This window comes from Aulostomus chinensis, chromosome 1 (assembly GCF_037954235.1).
Source record: "Aulostomus chinensis isolate RoL2024-O1b breed Wild chromosome 1, RoL_Achi_v1.0, whole genome shotgun sequence".
Classification (NCBI taxonomy): Eukaryota; Metazoa; Chordata; class Actinopteri; order Syngnathiformes; family Aulostomidae; genus Aulostomus; species Aulostomus chinensis.
The window spans coordinates 57892515-57913124 of NC_141320.1; the positions used below are offsets into that span (position 1 = coordinate 57892515).

General features: G+C 47.3%; 3 protein-coding genes across 12 annotated transcripts; 2 read left to right on the top strand and 1 right to left on the bottom strand.

The window, feature by feature from the left end:
- Positions 1 to 7: 7 nt before the first annotated feature.
- ccdc14 (coiled-coil domain containing 14) lies at positions 8 to 5196 on the top strand. Its single transcript, XM_086214651.1, has 11 exons — positions 8 to 788; positions 1662 to 1717; positions 1791 to 1866; positions 2007 to 2079; positions 2269 to 2373; positions 2555 to 3094; positions 3206 to 3338; positions 3441 to 3526; positions 3985 to 4128; positions 4394 to 4490; positions 4559 to 5196. The coding sequence occupies exons 1-11, from the start codon at positions 765 to 767 to the stop codon at positions 5013 to 5015; spliced, it is 1791 nt and encodes a 596-aa protein (XP_086070777.1). The 5' UTR covers positions 8 to 764; the 3' UTR covers positions 5016 to 5196.
- LOC147272421 (ankyrin repeat domain-containing protein 10-like) lies at positions 5189 to 16689 on the bottom strand. Of its 2 annotated transcripts, none has more exons than XM_086214853.1 (6): positions 14078 to 14470; positions 13565 to 13717; positions 13154 to 13245; positions 6996 to 7234; positions 6674 to 6736; positions 5189 to 6564 (listed from the first exon to the last, which is right to left on the bottom strand). In XM_086214853.1, the coding sequence occupies exons 2-6, from the start codon at positions 13703 to 13705 to the stop codon at positions 6191 to 6193; spliced, it is 909 nt and encodes a 302-aa protein (XP_086070979.1). In that variant the 5' UTR covers positions 13706 to 13717; positions 14078 to 14470; the 3' UTR covers positions 5189 to 6190. The 2 variants fall into 2 exon arrangements, with proteins under 2 accessions (XP_086070979.1, XP_086070899.1); XM_086214773.1 differs by lacking the exon at positions 14078 to 14470 and adding an exon at positions 14690 to 16689 and having other exon boundaries at positions 5190 to 6564.
- hsf2bp (heat shock transcription factor 2 binding protein) lies at positions 14332 to 20464 on the top strand. Of its 9 annotated transcripts, none has more exons than XM_086214970.1 (10): positions 14332 to 14428; positions 15190 to 15272; positions 16571 to 16706; positions 16868 to 16971; positions 17323 to 17472; positions 18028 to 18175; positions 18354 to 18471; positions 18864 to 18967; positions 19336 to 19535; positions 19631 to 20442. In XM_086214970.1, the coding sequence occupies exons 2-10, from the start codon at positions 15222 to 15224 to the stop codon at positions 19643 to 19645; spliced, it is 1026 nt and encodes a 341-aa protein (XP_086071096.1). In that variant the 5' UTR covers positions 14332 to 14428; positions 15190 to 15221; the 3' UTR covers positions 19646 to 20442. The 9 variants fall into 9 exon arrangements, with proteins under 9 accessions (XP_086071096.1, XP_086071433.1, XP_086071139.1 ...); XM_086215013.1 differs by having other exon boundaries at positions 14353 to 14461; positions 15193 to 15272; positions 19631 to 20446; XM_086215012.1 differs by having other exon boundaries at positions 14353 to 14428; positions 15193 to 15272; positions 19631 to 20446.
- The last annotated feature ends 146 nt before the right edge of the window (positions 20465 to 20610 follow it).

The following is a 20610-nucleotide window of genomic DNA, read 5'->3' on the forward strand; positions in this document are numbered from 1 at the left end:
AAACCTGATGGGTCCACGGAACACAACATTGATCCGTGTACAGATGTGTCATTGCCAGCTCTGCAGGTCAGAGAGGGCTCAAATAAATCGGACCGCTGCTGCGTCGGAACCAAGATGCGAGCATCAAGAGCCTCTCCTTCCCTGCGGTGACGTCAGACATGGAAACAAACTTCCTGCTTGGTTTTGAGAAGTCTGGAACCGGAGGACAGTGATTGGTCAACGGTGGTGTTTGTGGGGGAGTTCACGTTCCTGTTTTGGTGGCGCTGAAGCTGTCGGCTCAGTTCACCTAAAAGATCCGTTCACGAAGTCGTGCAGTGAAGGGTCACGTGACGCAGTTATGTCCGATTAGAATCGTGTTCATTTCAATTCGAAAAAGAGCGGGAAGGTATTTTTAAACGGGAAGTGATTGGATGATGACACAATCTATGGTAATGACTTAAGATGAACGAGTGAGCTTCGATCTTTGTGGCGCCATCGTGCCGTCACTGGATGTGTAACACCTAGAAACCTCAGCGAAACGCAATGAACGGGTCGTACGGGGGAGTGAACTCGTCCGACACCCAAAAGATTCGATCCTTTTGAGCGACTCGTTCGAAAGGGTGCTAGAACGCGGTCCTCTCCGTCACACATTCAAACTGGCGTCGCAACCGGAACCTGCAGAACTTGAAGCGGTTCTACAAAGTACAACTACGCTACCTCGGTACTGCTAAAACCCAGTTCGGCTCGAAGGCTGAAGGTTCCAACGGCTGGCGCGGTCGTGAAACATGAAGGGAACCGCCAAACGCAAGGTAACGAACCGAGTTTCACTTAATTTGACGCCGAAATGTCACGTTTTTACCATTCGACTTGTTCTTTTATTTGAATAAAGTCTCATTATCCGGTCAGTGTGCAGGTCACTGGGCCCGAAACGAGCGTTGCTCATTTTAAATTAAACCGTTTTTGTTTTTAAGCTAAAAGAGCGGCAGCGGTGCCGACTCGAACTCGGTAAATAAAGTGTGTCACGGTAGGAGGACAGAGCTCGGGGGGGGGGGGTCCTGTCCAGGATGACGTCAGCATCGACTGCAGTGACGGTAACGTCCTCAGCAATCTTAATTTACAGCTTGTCACGTGTTGATGGAGTACAGGTTCGTTCGGGAACTGGTTTGACTCGTCGGTCTGTATCAGTGGAGCGCCTGTCAATCATGAACACCAATACTAACCCAGCGTGATTAAAATATGAGCATTACTGATGACTCATGTTTTTATTAACAAAATGTCAAATAAACAGGTTTTTAATTTGGGTTTAAAAGTGTAGGCTGTTCTAACATGGAGGAGCGTAATGGCTGAAGTCGCTGGGAGTTGTAGTTCTGCTTTGTTGGACGACCAGCCGGTTCTAAGTGGTTCTGCTGGTACTGTAGAACACTCTACTTGTAGAATATTAGTGATTTTAATGCAGCAGGATCCAATAGTCTGTCCACACAGATCTGGTTCTGGCTACCAGCGACCAGTTTGACCCTCGAACACCTGATCTTGAGTTCCTGGTTCTGCCTCGAAGCCTCAGACAGAACCAGCGGTGTTTTCTAGAGAAACAGAACCGGTGGGAGGCTCATCAAAGACCAAGAATACAGGACGCGCCTCAGAAGATCCGCCTTGTTATAAACAGCTCATCTGTTGACTGACAGGTGCTGACATCAGGGAGGCTGAGCGGAGGGGTCAAAGGTCATCCAGCCAGAAGAAGGTTAGCACATGACTCGCCTGTTGATAGAGGTCCTCCCTGCACTCCGCTAACTCCTGAGTATTTCTGTCCCCAGAGTCGCTCCAAATCCAGGAGCGGCGGTCTGCCGGGATCCTGGCTACACCCTGTATTCCGCAGATTCCCGAGACCAGGTAGTGAACCGGGGCCACTTAGAACCACCTGAGCAGGGCGGCTTGCTGTTGTCCCCCATTTGTGTGACAAAGCACTAGCTAAGTGTACCGCTAGGTGGCTCAAGTGTGACAGCGCCCTCTGCTCTCTCGTCTGTCCTCAGGTCGCCAGCCTCCACCAGGGCCTGGACCGCTGCGCCGCCCTGCTGGGCGGAATCCTCCAGGCAGAGAACGCAGGTCAACTGGAGTAGATTCTTTTTGAACTCATCCCGCCAGAGCAGAACCGACGAGCTCAGCTGACGATTCTCAGACAGAATATTGTTTGATTAAATTAAATGTATTGTTTTTGGTTAATGAAACAGCTTTGAGGTCCTGTGTGTGTGTGTGTGTGTGTGTGTGTGTGTGTGTGTGTGTGTGTGTGTGCAGATACTTCACTATGTCCCGATAAACCAGTGAAGGCAGTTGCAGCCAAACCAAGACCATCTACCTCAACTGGGAAGAAGGTCGGCAAGAAAGCACCGACAAAGACTGGTGTGTGTGTGTGTGTGTGTGTGTGTGTGTGTGTGTGTCTAGGATGATATTATGGTATATCTATGCATACACACATAAAAAATGACATTTCAACATTTTGGGCCAACATGTTTTTGAAACATTTGAGATTCATGAAGGTTCAAAGGTGAATGATATGATATGACTGAGGTTTGATTGACAGCTCGAGCTGGCAGACCCGTGTGTGACGAAGCGGCTCCAGCAGGACAGAAGGGCTCACAGGTGGTCCCGAGCGGAGCGGGCGGCTCCACGCCGAGGACGCCGCACCTTCCCGCAGCTGCACACTCAGGAGTGAAGCTCCACCCGCCTCAGAGACGACTCCCCCTCCCCGCCTCAGAGAGCCGGACACACCAAGCCCCCCAGACCCCAGTGCTTTTGTCGGTGTCCCGGTCACCGCCTTGGCCCCCCTCACACACACACCGGCCATCCAGTGGCGAGGGAGGCTGGCAGCCGCCTGGTCCTCTGTCTGGTGACAACCGCGCCGGTGCAGGAGAGGAGGACTTCCTTCCCGTGAGAGACGTCAGTACCCCGAACACTGCCGCACACACCTATGTGGAGAAGATGTCCCACCTGCAGCTGGAGCCTGGTCAGGCTGAGGTCCCCCAGGATGCCCACAAAGGGGGCGGGGCCGCAGAGGTGGGGGGGAAGCCGAGGATGATTCAGTATCTGCTGGGAGAACTCAGGGCTCTGATTGCTGGACAAGGTGCATTCTTCTATCACCATTTTCTGTCCCACTCATTTGTTTGACTTTTTGAATGTGGGCGGAGCCTCGTATTCTACCCGTGTCATCGGGGGAACTGTTCGTCATGTGCAGGGAGTGTAGCCGAGAAACTGCTGAGTCATCTGGAGCAGACGCTGTCGGCGCCACCGCTGGGGGGTTCTACCACTCAGGCTGGGAGCCCAGCAGACCTCCAGAGGCTACAAGTCCAGAACACGCAGCTCCTCAGGTGATACACACACACGGTCCCCACCCTCTGTGACGCAGCTCAGCATCAGGGGTTGAAGCTAGACCCGGGTTAGGCCTCACAACTCTGGCGTGTGTATTCCAGGCGTGTGAAAACGCTGAACCAGCAGTTGAGGGAGCGAGAGAAAGCAGAGCGCCAGCAGAACACGGAGGACGCCTGCAACTCGCAAGGTAAAGTTTCCTCTCGTGATGCGTTCAAGGGGCAGTTTGAGGGTTTGACTCTTGGTTTAGGATCAGTTTAAGGTTTAGCGTCAAGTTTAGGCTTGTGAGCGCTGCCCTGAAGTAAACTCGACACATCTGGATGGCGCTCTGGTGACCGGCTGTCATTTGAATTCATCATTACATGATATTATCATGTTGATCCGTGCAGATTTTCTGGTGATTTTGTTTGTAATTAGTTCTCTGATGGTGTAAAAGGGGGCGGGACCTCACAGGAACATGGAAGCACCTGGAACGGTCCTCATCATTATGACTCCGCCCCCCCTGCCACCTGAGCAGTACCCAGGACTGCATGATGTCACCAGCTCACCATGTTTTAGATATTTTAGATGTGTTTTGGTACAGTGGGAGGAAGTGGTTTTGGTACGGGGCCTGTAAATGTGTGTGTGTGTGTGTGTGTGTGTGTGTAGTGTCGACTCTGCAGGAGGAGCTGACCTCTGCTCAGTCCCGCGTGCAGGAAGTCCAGAGTGAGCTGACGGAACTACGGCGGGTTCTACAGGACACACAGAACCAGCTGAGGGACAGAGAGGCAGAGAGCGCTCTCATGAAGACAGGTCACTCTCTCTCTCTCTCACACACACACACACACACACACACACACACAGGAGTTGAGGGCGTTTCTCTCAGCCTGTCTGTCTGATCTGCTGACTTGTTTGATAAAGTCGCCCCTAAACCCAACTGTACAAACTCACCCTCATCAGTTTTCACAGCAGGAAGCCGCATGTGACAGAAATTATACTTCTCATCCGATTACTCGATAAATGATGATGTACATGCAACATTGAAATGGTGCGTGTGTGTGTGTGTGTGTGTGTGTAGACGTGGAGCTCATCAGAGCCCAGCTGCAGCACTGTGAGCAGGAGAGGAGCGAGCTGCTGTCGTTCACCCGGCGAAGACTGGAGGAGGACCTGTGCAGGTAGCGTAGACTTGTTGCTCCCCTCCGTGTCATCGCGTGGCCGCTCACCTCCCGCCCGTCCTCTTCAGGATTTGCCCGTCAGGCGGGTCCTCCGTGCCGCTGAAACAGCAGCATCAGCAGAGCTGGGACGCCTCCGCCGAGTGCGTCGCCCGCTACCTGAGGTCTCTGGGGCAGCTGGGCCCCCCTCACGTCAGTGAGCGCGTGCCCGCAGAGAGAGACGCAAACACACTGGAGAGAGAGGAACCAAGCCCCGCCCCGCCGACAGATACGTCACAACATCACGAGGGAGGCGAGCCGGCCGCGACGACGTCAGCCGTCACCCTCAGACACCCGAACCAATCTCGCCACCTCGGTCCAGACCGGCTGTCCCAGTGTGACGAGGGGTCCGTCTGCTCTGACTGGAGCGTGAGGTCGGGGTCAACCTTTGACACCAGGGACGAGGCGGCCTTCAGGGACGGCCTGGCAGCTCTGGACGCCAGCATAGCCAGTCTGCAGAGGACCATCCAGCTGGATTTGGGGAGGTGAAGGCTCCTCCCTCCCGGGAGCGGCTCGCTTGTTTTGAGGGTTTTATGTGATTCAATAAATGATAATATAGGTTATTATAAGCTTCTGGCAACAATAAAGATTTATTCAATTCAGATTTTTCCAAAGAGACTTTGACCGGAAAACATCAGTGAATAAAAGACGCGTTACACTCCGTTACAAAACTGTAAAAAGTGTTTTATTAGGTGAAGAGGCCGCAGCTGAAGATACAATCAGGTGTCAGACGCCGCAGGGCCCGGCGTCCACCTGCTTTGGCACTCGAGTGCGCGTTCTCAGAACAACCGAGCGTAGTGTTTACAAAAAAAGCTTTACAAAATGGCAGTACAGCTCTGAGTATCATTCACCTGCACGAACGCATAAATAAGAGGATGTCAAAGAACAAGCATCCGTAGGTTCCCTTTGGCAGATCAAGGCTACGAGGAGTTTCAGGGCCCATCGCACGCGCAGAGGAATCAGAATCGGAAGAGTAGAAGCCCGTGTAGTGCAAACAAGGCGGCGTGAGCGGTGCTGAGGACGCGCGTTCCTCACCGCAGGACGGAGATCATACTGTGATGGCCACTTCTACTCTGATCCTGTTCCATCCCGTGGAAGATGGAAACCACGGCAACAGCTCAGATGTGTCGAGCTGTGAAGAATTCTAACCACCTCAAAGTCACTTTGGGTTGGTTTTTTTTTTTTTTTAAACACTTCAACTCTGACCTCAAGTTTGTGTAAACACGCCAAACACCGTGGCCTTAAAGGAGCAGTCTGATATTTCGGGGCTGATCTCAGGAGGTCCGAACCAGGAATCTCGTTAATGAAACTGTTTTATACGCACCGCTTAGAGCTCGGAGCGTGAATTCTCCCGTCAGGTTGGATTAGGAATGAGGTGCAGGCATTCAGGCACCTTCATAAACGAGCCCCCAGGGCAGGACTCTAGAATGTCGGCGCGGCCAATGGCGGTGGCTCGGTAGTGTTTTCATATTGAAAAAATGAGACAATGAAGTCAACTAAAAAATGTCAGTCTTCATGTTGAAAACACTGGACACGGTCATAGGACGGACTGGTTTGTCCTTCCAGTGGACTAAAGGGACGAGTGTAGGCCTAAACCTGTCCTGGACCTCAAAGACTACTCCTTTAAAACCAAGACCCAGCCCGTAGGGCACGGGCCTGCCCCTCTAGGAGCCGTGGTAGAGGTGGATGTTGCTGCTCATTGCCTGGTTGTATCTCTGCTCCGCCTGGATGCTGCTGTTGTAGTCCAGGCGGCTGCTGCCGGTCAGCTCCTCCGCCGTGTCTCCAAAGCCGTGATAATATCCGTAATGGAGGTGGTCTCCGTTGTCGGCGCCCAGCAGCCCCCACCAGGCCGGCCGGTGGGACACGCAGCTGCTGGGGCTCCCCGTCAGGTGCAGGGAGCCACACATGTCGGCAGAGGCCCGCTGGCTGGCTGGAGGAGACGCTTCTCTGTCACGTGTAGAGACGCTTGTCAGTGACGCGCCGTCATCCTGTTGAGCAGGCGGCAGCTGCTGATGGCCGTTGGTGATGGCTTTGGTGTCTGAAGAAAAGTCGGAATAAACAAGTGACTGAGAGTTAATCACTTGACCAGTTGCAGCAGAAGAGCAGCCTGTGTCCAACGATCCGATTGGCTGAGGCTCCGGTCTCACCTGGGTCCATGTTCATGCTGTCTGGCTCCTCCACCCCACTGCTCTGCATCTGCACGCACACATCTGGAACATACACAGTCGGGTCTCATCAAACTGGAGGGAGATGATATCACGGTGAGTGCTAGATGATGCTAACTAATTTGGGCGAATAGCATACATGCTAACCAGTTTGGGCGAATAGCATACATGCTAACCAGTTTGGGCTAATAGCATACATGCTAACCAGTTTGGGCTAATAGCATACATGCTAACCAGTTTGGGCTAAGAGCATACATGCTAACCTGGCAGCTCACTGTTTACGTCAAACTCCAGATAGTCTCACCTCCTCTGGCCTTCTTCATGTGACCATTCTCACTGGCAGCCAGCAGCCGCTTCCTGCTAGCTACTCTGCTGAGGAGGCCCTGGCCACAGGGGGCGCCATTTCCATTTTGCACCCCATTCACATGGAGCTCATTGAGCTGCAGCAGGTGTTTCTGTGCGTCGCAGATGAAGTGGAAGCAGTCACGGGAGGCGTGAGTCTTGGCGAGGTCCGCCGCCGTCTGCCCGCTGGCGTTCCTTAAACTGAACAAGGAGAAGTGAGTAAGAGGAGACGGTTTCCTGCCGGACGTCCACATCTCTAACAGTCTGGCTCTATCTCAGCCTGCGCTAGTCCCTGAATAAAGGCTTGACCTTCACTCCAGTACTGCAATGTGAGGTCATCAACAATGGACAGGTCCGTTAGGACAGGCTGTCCCTGTAATTCACTTTGTTACTCAAAATAACTCAAGACAACATTAGAATCATTTTCCAGTTCAGAACATCTCAATGAATGAAACACCATAATATTAACAGTTTAAATTTAATCTAAAGCTTAGAGTCAAGTCTAATGAATCTAACACAAACATAATTCTCTCTACATTTATAGACTATTTGAGATAAAATGAAATGATTCTTAGCAGGTTCAGGATTGACAAAAGGTTCGGTCGATACTAAACAAAGTCCGGGCCAAGAAGTTGGATTCCTTTATGGGTGATAATCTATTTCCTAAAGCAGCAGGTTGGTGAAAGGAATGTTTTGGAAACGGGATGTGAACAAACTCATTCTTCATATTTTACACTCCAAATTATTGTTTTGAAATGAATCCCAAAATGGCTTCCCGACGCTTCCAAATGGCAGGAAGGTGCAACCTTTTTTAAAGGTTGATTAAGAGTCATAAAACTATTTTAAATCAAATGCTGCAGTGATGTTCCACCCTCAAATTATATTCTGTTAACTTCTGCCTGCATCTTCGTTTGATTCAGATCAACACGAAAATCCCGCCACAAAAAACCCATGAGGGTTTCAGTGAAAATGAGAAGGATGATGTTAAAAAAAAAACATTCCTGATAATTTCAAAAACCCACCCTCCGTGCCAGTTGAAATAAACTGCAATTAGATGCTTGATCAAAAGGTGCAGTCCTTGTCTACACCAACAGGGGGCAGGATCATTAGCATATTAAAACCTGCCTGGAACAGCAGCTAGTAGTAAGTTTTATTGCTGTGCCAAAAAGCTAATTTAGCACATCGATGCTACTCTGCCTCCTTAGTTTTTATAGCGGTGCAAAAAAGCTAATTTAGCACATCGATGATACTCCGCCTCCTTAGTTTTTATAGCGGTGCAAAAAAGCTAATTTAGCACATCGATGCTACTCTGCCTCCTTAGTTTTTATAGCGGTGCAAAAAAGCTAATTTAGCACATCGATGATACTCCGCCTCCTTAGTTTTTATAGCTGTGCAAAAAAGCTAATTTAGCACATCGATGCTACTCCGCCTCCTTAGTTTTTATTGCTGTGCCACAAAGCTAATTCAGCACATAGATGCTACTTTGTATCTTCTTAATTTTTAGTGCTGTGCTACAAAGCAAATTTAGCACATAGATGCTACTTTGTATCTTCTTAATTTTTAATGCTGTGCTTCAAAGCAAAGTTAGCACATCGATGCTACTCTGCCTCCTTAGTTTTTATTGCTGTGCCACAAAGCTAATTCAGCACAGATGCTACTTTGTATCTTCTTAATTTTTAGTGCTGTGCTACAAAGCTAATTCAGCACATAGATGCTACTTTGTATCTTCTTAATTTTTAGTGCTGTGCTTCAAAGCAAAGTTAGCACATCGATGCTACTCCGCCTCCTGAGTTTTTATTGCTGTGCCAAAAAGCTAATTAAGCACATCGATGCTACTCCGCCTCCTTAGTTTTTATTGCTGTGCCACAAAGCTAATTCAGCACATAGATGCTACTTTTTATCTTCTTAATTTTTAGTGCTGTGCTACAAAGCAAATTTAGCACATCAATGCTACTTTGTATCTTCTTAAGCCTGATTTATGCTTCTGCGTCGTGGCGACGCCGTACCTACGCGTCAACGCAGACCCCTACGCCGTAGCCCGACGTGCACCTCCAAAAAATCCTGACTAGTCGCCGCGTAGTGACGTGAACGTCAACGGACTGTGATTGGTCCGCTCACACGACGTTTATGGTTCAGCACAACAACACCGCCATTTTTAAAGTTTCTGTGGTGAGAGCAACACGCAAAAATAAAAATGGACCAAGCCGAAAAAAGAGTTATCGAGGAGGTTCGCAAGTATGACCACCTTTACAACTCCTCTTCTGACCCATGTGCTATGACCGGAAGAAAACTAAGGAATTTGACAAGAGTCCCCCAAAACCATACGAAGATAAAGCCACACTCCTCTAGTGGCTTGGCGGTGAATTACAGAGCAACGCGTTCCCTCGAAGCAGAACTATGAATGCACAATGACGACGTAGGGGCTACGGCGTAGGTACGGCGTCGCCACGACGCAGAAGCATAAATCAGGCTTTAATTTTTAGTGCTGTGCTACAAAGCAAATTTAGCACATAGATGCTACTTTGTATCTTCTTAATTTTTAATGCTGTGCTTCAAAGCAAAGTTAGCACATCGATGCTACTCCGCCTCCTTAGTTTTTATTGCTGTGCCACAAAGCTAATTTAGCACATCGATGCTACTCTGCCTCCTTAGTTTAATTGCTGTGCCACAAAGCTAATTCAGCACATAGATGCTACTTTGTATCTTCTGAATTTTTTGTGCTGTGCTTCAAAGCAAATTTAGCACCTTGATGCTACTCCGCCTCCTTAGTTTTTCTTCCTGTGCCACAAAGCTAATTTAGCACATCGATGCTACTCCGCCTCCTTAGTTTTTATTGCTGTGCCACAAAGTTAATTTAGCACATCGATGCTACTTTGTACCTTCTGAATTTTAAGTGCTGTGCTACAAATCTAATTTAGCACATCAATGCTACTTTGTATCTTCTGAATTTTTAGTGCTGTGCTTCAAAGCAAAGTTAGCACATCGATGCTACTCCGCCTCCTTAGTTTTTATTGCTGTGCCAAAGCTAATTTAGCACATTGATGCTACTCCGCCTCCTTAGTTTTTATTGCTGTGCCACAAAGATATTTCAGCACAAAGATGCTACTTTGTATCTTCTTAATTTTGAGTGCTGTGCTACAAAGCTAATTTAGCACATAGATGCTACTTTTTATCTTCTTAATTTTTAATGCTGTGCTTCAAAGCAAAGTTAGCACATCGATGCTACTCCGCCTCCTTAGTTTTTATTGCTGTGCCACAAAGCTAATTTAGCACATCGATGCTACTCTGCCTCCTTAGTTTAATTGCTGTGCCACAAAGCTAATTCAGCACATAGATGCTACTTTGTATCTTCTTAATTTTTTGTGCTGTGCTTCAAAGCAAATTTAGCACCTTGATGCTACTCCGCCTCCTTAGTTTTTATTGCTGTGCCACAAAGTTAATTTAGCACATCAATGCTACTCCGCCTCCTCAGTTTTTATTGCTGTGCCACAAAGTTAATTTAGCACATCGATGCTACTTTGTACCTTCTGAATTTTAAGTGCTGTGCTACAAATCTAATTTAGCACATCAATGCTACTTTGTATCTACTGAATATTTAGTGCTGTGCTTCAAAGCAAATTTAGCACATCGATGCTACTCCGCCTCCTTAGTTTTTATTGCTGTGCCACAAAGCTAATTTAGCACATCGATGCTACTCCGCCTCCTTAGTTTTATTGCTGTTCCACAAAGCTAATTTAGCACATATATGCTGCTTTGTATCTTCTTAATTTTTAGTGCTGTGCTACAAAGCTAATTTAGCACATCGGTGCTACTCCGCCTCCTTAGTTTTTATTGCTGTGCCACAAAGCTAATTTCGCACATCGATGCTACTCCGCCTCCTTAGTTTTTATTGCTGTGCCAAAAGCTAATTTAGTATACAGATGCTACTTTGCCTCCTCTTAATTTTTAGTGCTGTGCTACAAAGCTAATTTAGCACATAGATGCTACTTTGTATCTTCTTAATTTTTAGTGCTGTGCTACAAAGCTAATTTAGCACATAGATGCTACTCTGCCCCCTTTGTTTGTTTTGCTGCCACAAAGCTAATTTAGCATACAGATGCTGATCTGCCTTATCTTAGAGCAGCTGAGCCTCTCGTCGACTACCGCAGCTGCGGTGAAAGGGTATTTGGTTTAGCGGTGCGTCCAGTCAACAGCATCATCACCTCTAGTGCAGTAATATTACTTTCTAGGTCCGAGTGGACAAGTTTGGTTATACTTCACATGTTTAACTAGTTTGTAATGATACTTGCCAGCTCCCTCTAACTCAAGAAGTGGCCACGTAGAGACGATTGTTAGGATCACCAATGATCACCTTTTCTACACGTAGATGGCCGCAAACATCCCAAGAAACCCAGAGTCCCCTCATTTGTATCTGGATATTTAAATCCTGCATTTCGGAGAAGAACCTGTTGGAAGAAGCATTTCATTTTATCGTCTACCTGACGTGCTTGGACTGCCTGACTAAAACACCTCCCGCCTACTGCGCACCACTCCCTCCAGCCCTCCAGGAAGTCAGCAGAATAACAGGCAGTCTGTAAGCTAAGCATGCAGGTCTAGACATGACATAGAAAAATCAGTGTCTTCTTAGCATGGAAACCAATCACTTCAGGAAATACCTCGCCAGTTTGCCAGCTGCAGAAACTGTAGGAAGCGATAGTGAACACTCATTGCCACAACTGTAAGATGCTCGCTGACGCACGTGTGGCAGATTCTGAGGTGTCTATTTGGATTGCTCCCCCTTTCTGGGATTACTCGAGAAAATCATGTTCAAATTCAACGGCTGGAAAACATCAGAATGTGCAGGGGGTTTGTCTCTGCCAGCACAGGTTTACAAGGGTTATTATTAGCCTTTCGTCACATCAAAGCATTTGTTAATCAGAATATTAACTTTAAAAATAAAAGAAATGTAGCATATGACCAACACAACAGTAGAATTCATTGTAACAGGTACCACAAGCACCATCTTTAGAATGCAGAAAAGCTCACGATGTGGATTCACAGTTGGGTTGAGCTCCACCAGGCTGCATTATTTCTTTTCACCACCTGGAGGCAGCAGCGTAGAAAGAGCAATACACCCCCCTCCACCCGAGGTGGCTGCCTGACCTGCAGCACAGGTCACAGGTAGCAATTACATCTGAAGCGTTTGTTTTAAATAATCATGTACTGGTCGCCGTGGCAACATTCACGGACGGAAGTAGAGAGGAGATGCACAGTCAGCGTCCCTCATGATTCTCTCTTTTTCCCACCAAAATTGCGCTTCTAAGGGAGGGGAGGGCGTTGTCACCGAACATTTCAGGCAAAAATAGATCTTTAATTTGACTTTTTTGTCTTTCGGAGCCATGAAGTCGTCTTCCCGTTCAATCGTAAACTCTCGCGCTCGTGAGCACAAACGTGAGCTTTTCTCTCGCCGTTACGGCCTCACACAATACAGAGAGTTTACTTGTGAAGCTGTTAAAACAAGGCACATGAACAAGTAGCAGTCAAACCAAAGAGCATTAAGTCATCGTTATGTTCAAAATAGGACTTTCTTGTATAAATCCACTTTCAGTCAGCAGGGTTTGGAAGGGAACAGGAATCATCTGGAATATTCTTCCCCCTGGAAATCTCCGCCGCGTCTTCTTTCCTGTAATTTAGCACCAGGTTCAACAGAGAGCCGCTAATTTTGAATTCGCGCTTGGATTGAAATCTTCACTTGAAGCAAAGCGACCCCGGTGATTGCGGAGGGAATTTTTAACAATCGGCTCTTTTTTTTTTTTTTGGCGTCTTCGCGACCAGCGGCGGCGATCCTGTTCCCCGCCAAACGACTGGTGTGACAAGGAGACACAATGGAAGACAGAGAAACAAACGCCGCAGCGGCAGCAGCAGCAGAGCTTGGGAATGCTGACGCAGCGGTTTTCCATTGGGAAGCACGAGAGCGGCAGCAAAAACCGGGCCGTAAGAAATCAGGAATGTCACCTTTTTCTTTTTTACAGACGGATTTTTTTGCCAACCCAGTGGACGGATTGAACTCTGCTGCAGCAGTTGGCGCTCAGCATCAGTCGGACCGGCTACCGCGAGAAGGTCCGACCGCGGGTTACTTACTGTGGTTCAGCGCCTGCTATCAGCAGGACCTGGATGCACTCCAAACTACCTGACCTGGCCGCCTTGTGGATGGGAGCCTCGCCCACGAAATCCTGAAAACACCACGGAGAAGCCGGTTATTTGAGGCACCGATGACAAGCTGGATCACCAACCGTATTCCCACTCCACACATATTTAGCCCCGATTACGCCAGAGTTGGGAAGCGACAATGTACCAACAGCACAACCTTCAAGTGGCAGATCTCAGGACAGTTTTGCAGTGTAGAGATGATTCACCACACTAAACTCGCGCGTGTGTGTTACAGTTTTTCTGCCATCGATGACTGGATTTTTCAGATATTTCATAAACACCTGTCTAGATTAGAAAAGAACAGCTCCACACACGAAAGGTCGAGCTGAATTGCATAACAACCTGCCGGTTGACGTCAGCTCCGGCCTGAGTCAGCCACACCAGACAGTGAGGGTGTCCTCCGAACGCCGCCGTGTGCGTCGGCGTCTGGTTGAAACGGCTGGTCACGGTGTTCACGTCACAGCCCATCTGCACCAGGCGCATCACACACTCCAGCTGCACGGACACAGAGACACGGGGCGGGAGTGAGAATGACCCGGTTAGAGCGGCCGCTTCACTCACACACCTCAACTCTTTTGCACTTCGAATATAAAAAAAAAAGTGTTAATACATGAAAAATAAATGCGTAAAAACAAACTGAAAAATATCCACGTCATTATATTAACATATTTTACTAAAAAAGAATGAAATATTCACAGCTTTACAAAGCAAAAGCATGGATTCAAGATGTCAGGACTGAAATTTTCTCAGTTGATTTTTGACTTAAACACATAAAACTTCTTCAACTCAACCACTGTGATCACTCTCTCTCTCTCTCTCTCTCTCTCTCTCTCACACACACACACACACACACACTTGACATTCTTCTTTCTTGCTTATATGGTGTGAATCAAATCAGAGAAGCATATTTTCCTGTCCCCCTCCCCCAAAAAATCCGTTTTTAAATGAGCAAAACTCTTATTCATCCGTCTTCTTAAATGAGGCTTGAGAATCAAACCCGGATGTTTTTCAAACCAGTTTTGGCGCCTGGATGGTGATTGGCTCCCCAGCAGCCAATGAAAACACTGTAACCTGGTGCTGTTTTTTTTTTCCCCTCTGTCCAACTTTATTGTACCAAAGCGGTGGGTGATTCGACAGTGACGCCAGCGATCCGGCCGAAGAGAGGAGCAGCCAGTCACCAGCGGTCGGGTTCCCGCTGGTCTGTCGGTACTTCTCCCAGTTATAAAGGAACTTTTGTGGGTAGGGTTCATGCTAGCCGCTGCCGCCCACCGCCATGTTTGAGCCGGGGACTATTGTAACAGTTAGCGAAGCTGCCTATTAAAACTGAAAAAGGCTCAAATTAAGTAGAAACTGACGTTAAGGTTTTCGCGGTACAACATTAAAAAAAAACCCCGCTCCTCCTCCTCCCTGCCCCCCTCTTAACGGAGCCTCGACATCTGGGTCACTAACTTAATCCCATTAAGGTACCTGTCCGTGGTGAGCAGCCCAGTGTATGGGGGTCCATCCGTAGCAGTCCTCGGTAGTCAGCGGACTCAGGCTCTGGAGGTGCTGGAGGAGCGCGACCAGAGCTCCAACATCCCCATCCCGGCAGGCGCGGTGGATGGGAAAGCGCCTAGTGAACGCTTCATCGCTGGAGAACTCTGGTTCTAGTCCCTCAGACATTAGGAACTATCAAAGTTAGGGACAGGACGGTCTCCTCAGGTGTCTCCGGTCCCTCAGAGCAGTTTAAACGCGCCTCAAACACAAAGGAAGCGATTAGCTTCTCGACCCTAACGGAGAGGCGCAAAACCCGGACTGGATTATCCGGACGGTGGTGGCTAAAACTCGGATTGCTACCGTCCACGCCATCACTGCCCCGCCCTCTTCGTGTTTGGCACCTTTCTCACTTATCTAAACCCTTATAAATGCCTTTTAAGCATCACAAGAGAGTAACTGGTCGATGTTAATGCTAATGCTAACTTCCCCAGCAGGACTACAGGGAGAGAAACAGCAGAAGAAGATGTCAGCCTCCTTTGGCGGGAAACCAGCGGCTCTGCGTCATGGAGGGAAGGTAAACACGGCGACCTTTGACCTTTAGTCCTTTAGACGGGAATTAAATCCCTCCATGCTAATTCCTTACTCTGAGAATTAAAGGAGCTTTGTGTAAAATTCATTAAATGCAAAGTATTTCCAAGTTTTAGGACTCCCTTATCAAAGATAAAACTAACTATTTAAAGGTCGCGTGAGCAGGTCAAGGATTTGGAACTGAAACATAAAATTGAACAATTTGACTTTTTCCATTGTTTCGAATTGTACCGTCGCAAAATAAAAGCTGCCAAGGCATTTACCGTATACTTGACCTGTTTTTAACCTTAGCGGAACATATAAATTAGGAGATACCGTCACGTTGGTTTAAAAACACACTTTTATGTACTCTCTCTCTCTCTCTGTCTCTCTCTCTGGCTGTTAAATAGGTCAAACCCATTCAGCCTGCACCAGCTGAGCGGAAAGCCCCGGTAACCTGTATTTATTCGGAGGCAATCATTTTTACGCATGCTAGCCACGTAATATCATGCAATCCACTGCAACGTTCCTGCAATAATCTGCAGTCTCTGGAAAATGAATAAATGCAACAACAACAAAAAAAAGAGGCAAACAACACTAATTCGGTCCGGATTGAAACATCTCCACAAACACATCCTGAATTTTTCATCCAGATTGTTGTTTGGCGGTTGTCCTCAGTACCTTGTATTCAGGGTTTGATGATTGTAATTTGTAAAAACTCTAGTGTGTAAAAAAAAAAATAAAAAAAATGGATCGACAGTTTTTAACCGGTGACGTCAGCGGGCCATCAGCTATTTAAATCTCCTTGAAAATATATCTAAACATCTTTTCTCATGTCGTCACTTTTTTCCATGCATACTAAAGTCTGAGCCCTCACCTGGGGATGAAGCTCCATCGTCCGTCACGTGATGCGGGAAAAGTATAAACGTTCTCTCTCTCTCTCTTTTTTTTTTTACATCTTAAATTTAAATTTTAAATGTTAATTTGGATCGTTAAAAAAACAAAAAAAACAAACACAAAAACGCGGGAAACGAGCGTCGTAAAACGAACCGGAAACGCTTCGCCTGCTCCAAAATAAACGTGTTAAGGAAAACGGCTGCTCCGTCAAATAGCAACAAAGGGACAAAGATAATATGAACATGAATAATTCAGTTCCTAAGTTACATAGTCTTGGGTGGGCGTATCAAAAATAAGAGGGTGTTTTTGGTCATTTTTATTTGGTGTTATTTTATTTTTAATAAACTCAGGCACATTCCTGATAATTCGGTAAATCGGCCCGGACGGGAATCCTCTTTTGTCTTGCAGGACGGTTTCGTTCGAGTGAGAAAAAGAGATTTAGAGAAGTTAACCACCGAGGTGATGCAGCTGAGGGAGTTCCTACCCAGAGTTCTGAACGCGGACGTGATTGAAACGCTGCGCAAAGCTCGAGCGGCGCAGACGAGTGAGTGTTTATTCCATTTATCCGGGGGGGGGGTGTCATGATCAATCCAGCTGTTAAGTGTTTAAAGTGGAGGTGGAAATACTGGAGACATTTGAACTGGTACTTTTTTTTGCGCCTGCGTGTGTGTGTGTGTGTGTGTGTGTGTGTGTGTGTGTGTGTAGTGAAGGAGCATCTCACCCAAGAACAGGAGCAGCTGCGACAGGAGTGTCTTCATCTTCAGTCTCGACTGGATGCGGCGCAGGCTGAACGTCAGAAGGAGAGAGAGGTGACGCTCATCACGCGCGCGTTTAACCTCCCCTGAAAGGAGCAGGGGGAAATGGTCGTCACGCGTGATTTACCTCGTTTTTGGATTTGTCTAAGTGCTTTTTATGATGTCACTGTGGGTTTTGTATCTTTATCAGGAGGAATTATCCCTTGGGAGACATAAGTAAAGCTTACAACATGAAAATGCGACATGTTGAACAGCAACACTGATAAAAAAAAAAAAGCCCCTGTATAGAACGAACCACTAGAGGGATTGTGGGGGTTTTCATCATCATCTCTTCTGTTAGAGAATTGTTTTCAGGAGCTTTTTTCATGTGTTTCCGTGTGTGTGTGTGTGTGTGTGTGTGTGTAGGAGAAGCTGCTGTTGCGTGAGCAGCTGTGGCAGAGTGGATCAGAGCTGCGACAGCAGGCGGAGTTCTGCTCTGGTCTGGGATCTGCAGCCTGCAGCCTGCTGTGGAGCTGCTCTGCCAGGGAGGACACGGTTACTCTCTGGGTGGCTGATGTGAGGCCGTGTGTGTGTGTGTGTGTGTGTGTCTGTGTGTTCACTCTCATCCCAAAAGTGTAGCTCTTCTCAAATCTACCTCATATGACACTGATACTCAAGTCAATTTTATTTGTGTAGCTCCAAATCCCAACAAAAGTTATCTCATGACACTTTCCAAATAGAGCAGGTCTAGTACCACCAGAGAGGAGAGAGAGAAGCCCAGTGCACCATGGGAGATCCCCCAGCAGCCTAAGCCTACAGCAGCATTTCTAAGGGCCAGTCTAAGCAGCCCAACTATAAGCCTGATCAAAAAGGAAGGTCCTAAGTCTGCTCTTAAAGGTCGAGAGGGTGTCTGCATCCTGGACTGAAACTGGGAGACGGTTCCACAGGAGGGGAGCCTGATAGCTGAAGGCTCTGGCTCCCAGTCTACTTTTAGAACTCTAGGAACCACCAGTAACCCCGCATCCTGGGAGCGAAGGGTTCTAGCAGGATTATAGGGGACCATGAGCTCAGTCAGATTCGACTGGCAACGTGTTTGTTTAGTTTTGAGGCTAACGTGTGGTGACGGCGCAGGGGAAGCTCCGGTCCTTCCTGCTCGTAGCCGCTCAGACCCTGGAGAGCTTCGTCAGGTCGCTGGATGATGAGGAGGCGAGGAGTCAAACTGAGGACCACAACTCCCAGGAGCACCAGTTTGTCTTGGCTCTGGCTGGAACCATCACCAGTGAGTTCACAGCTTCATACATTCGTATGTAAATAAAATGTTTTGCCATTTTTGTAAAGCATTTATTTGCTATCAATAAAAAAAACAACAACCCTGTTTTATGTGTACCACACACACACTGTCAGGCGTCCTCTTATCAGCCTCTCCCTTTTTATTGCCTTCATCTCCCGTTAATCAGATATCGCAGCAGTGGCGTGTGGGCGGGACTTCCTATCCAGTTCGTCGCACATTCTGTTGGACACTCTGATGAAACTGCTGGAGCTGATGAAGCCGGGCGTCTTCCCAAAACTGAAAGTGTACGGGAAAGAAAACAAAAGAAAACCTCGGCTGAGAAAATATAAACCGTTAAGCCTCATTTAAATGTTAAAAATCCAAAAAATGAGCCCAGAGGAACCTCGCATTGCCTTTTTTGGTTATTTTTTTTGAGTTCCGATATCAAACACACAGAGAAACACCAGCCTCCTGCGTTAAATTCAGTATGACAGAGGAAGAGAGTTGGTGTGACTGTTGTTTCCATACAATATCTGCTTTTTAAAGGCGATAACTAATAGAAAACATCACCTACTGCATACCTGGGGAAGCACACACACGTGTTAGTGGCCATCATAAAGCTTGAGTCGACTGCAGCGTGTCAACACGGTCAGTAGGTGTCAGTGCCGAGCTGCTGACTGCCGCCGTTGTGTTGCAGGTTGATGCTGATGGCTCTGTACAACGTCAGCATCAACGTGAAGGGGCTGAAGTACATCAGTGGGAACCCGGGACTGCTGCCTCTAGTCTGGACCCTGCTGGATGGTAGGATGGAACCTCGTGATTGTCACGAAAATGTCGTCAAAATGAGCAAAACCTGAGCTAAAGCTGACTCTATTGGGGGGAAGAAAAAAAATCATCCTGAGGATAAGAAAAGATAAGAAATTTCCTGATTTTTAGTTTTGGGCTCTTAAAAAAATGGTCACTTCCTGTTTTATTTTGAAATGTGCTTCACTTAGTCTTCTGTTTCTGCCTTTGTCTGTTTTCCCTCCATTTTTCTCACCTGTTCATCTCTACATCCATGTTCTCTCTGTTCCTACTATCTAACACCCTCCATTGTTCTTACAGATGAACTAAAACCTCAGTCTGAGCCTAATTTAATCCCAGCATAACTAATCTTGTGTGTGTGACAGATGGAGACTGGGAGGTGTGTCTCCACTCCCTGCGACTCCTGCAGTCAGTGCTGCTGGAGGAGGAGGCGCTGCTCCTTCTGGGCTCCTCTTTGACGAATCCTGACCTTCAGGCTCTTGTTAGCCGGCTAACCTCCAGCACACATCCCAGCTTGAGACTGGCGGCCCAGCAGACCCTGGAGGACCTGCAGGCGCTTCCACAGGTACCACAATCCCAGACGTCAGCGCTCACGACCGGATCGTTTTTTTTTTAATGCCAGTCAACATCTGACGAAATGAGGTATTTGTGTCTTTTCAGGGTCAGGGGGTGTAAACCGGACCCCTTCTGATGTGGTCTCTAGACTCCTCACATCTTCCTTTCACTTCACAGCACGTCCCTCTGTGATCTGTTATCACAACGTCACGTTTTGCGCCTCAGCGCCATGATGGAAGTTTGTGTTAATAGTCTTCATAACGCTAAAAAAAAAGCAGTTTTTACTTCTTCTTCTTTTTTTTTTTTTTAACCGTCGAGCCTTTAGACGTGTTTATCGTATTACGTCTCACTCGTTTCTTAGTGGGAATTAAAGAGGCTGTTCGCACAGAATAAGACTGTTGAGTTTCATTTGACATCTTCAGGGTGGCGGAGCCAATCAGAGCCCTGCGGGTTCCGGCCCAATAGTCTTTGATCGGTTGATTCTGTCCATTTTTAACCTGCACGAACTCATAAAACACGATGCAACAGTAACAACAGCCGCGTGGCAAACGATCAAAACCTAACATTCAGTTCCACAAACTCCGTTAAATGAAAACATTTCGCAGGTTTTCAATTCCATGATTAAAATGTATCACGTTGGATACAGAGGTTGGCTGAGTTACCAACTGTTTCCTTTAATTTTACTCAGACAACCAAAAGCAGTATTATGTAAGAGTATTATCTAAGTGGTTACCATGAGAAAAACTAGAGGAGTACTTTAAATACTATTTTATACTAATAATACTTTTATTTTTTTAATCTTGTTCATTCCAGTGCAAATCTCGATATAGTAAACACGTTAAGTGACAACGATCACCGCTTGATAATTTGACATTGGCTGATCTGGTGGCAGGTGATGTCATAGAACCCGCCTGCATCACTAACACGTCTACGGAGTGGGCCGACACTCCTCCCCCCTCCCTCCCCTCCCCTCCCCTCCTCTCAGCCCCTCCTCAGCCAGCGAGCCCGCTTTTTTTTTTCTTTTTTTTTCGAATTAAATCTTTTTTTCAAAGTTATGCTGGGATTGAAACGATATAATAATGGCG

Bases quoted from the DNA above. Each gene is read 5' to 3' on its own strand.
- ccdc14 (XM_086214651.1), top strand. From the start codon at position 765: ATGAAGGGAACCGCCAAACGCAAG. The intron at 3,095-3,205 runs GTGCATTCTTCT...CGTCATGTGCAG, and splicing joins GGCTCTGATTGCTGGACAAG to GGAGTGTAGCCGAGAAACTG. The intron at 4,129-4,393 runs GTCACTCTCTCT...GTGTGTGTGTAG, and splicing joins GAGCGCTCTCATGAAGACAG to ACGTGGAGCTCATCAGAGCC.
- hsf2bp (XM_086214970.1), top strand. From the start codon at position 15,222: ATGTCAGCCTCCTTTGGCGGGAAACCAGCGGCTCTGCGTCATGGAGGG. The intron at 18,472-18,863 runs GTACGGGAAAGA...GTTGTGTTGCAG, and splicing joins GTCTTCCCAAAACTGAAAGT to GTTGATGCTGATGGCTCTGT. The intron at 18,968-19,335 runs GTAGGATGGAAC...TGTGTGTGACAG, and splicing joins AGTCTGGACCCTGCTGGATG to ATGGAGACTGGGAGGTGTGT.
- LOC147272421 (XM_086214773.1), bottom strand. From the start codon at position 14,884: ATGTCTGAGGGACTAGAACCAGAGTTCTCCAGCGATGAAGCGTTCACT. The intron at 13,246-13,564 runs GTTGTTATGCAA...TGGTGTTTTCAG, and splicing joins GAGCTGACGTCAACCGGCAG to GATTTCGTGGGCGAGGCTCC. The intron at 6,565-6,673 runs GTGAGACCGGAG...ACTTTTCTTCAG, and splicing joins CAGCATGAACATGGACCCAG to ACACCAAAGCCATCACCAAC.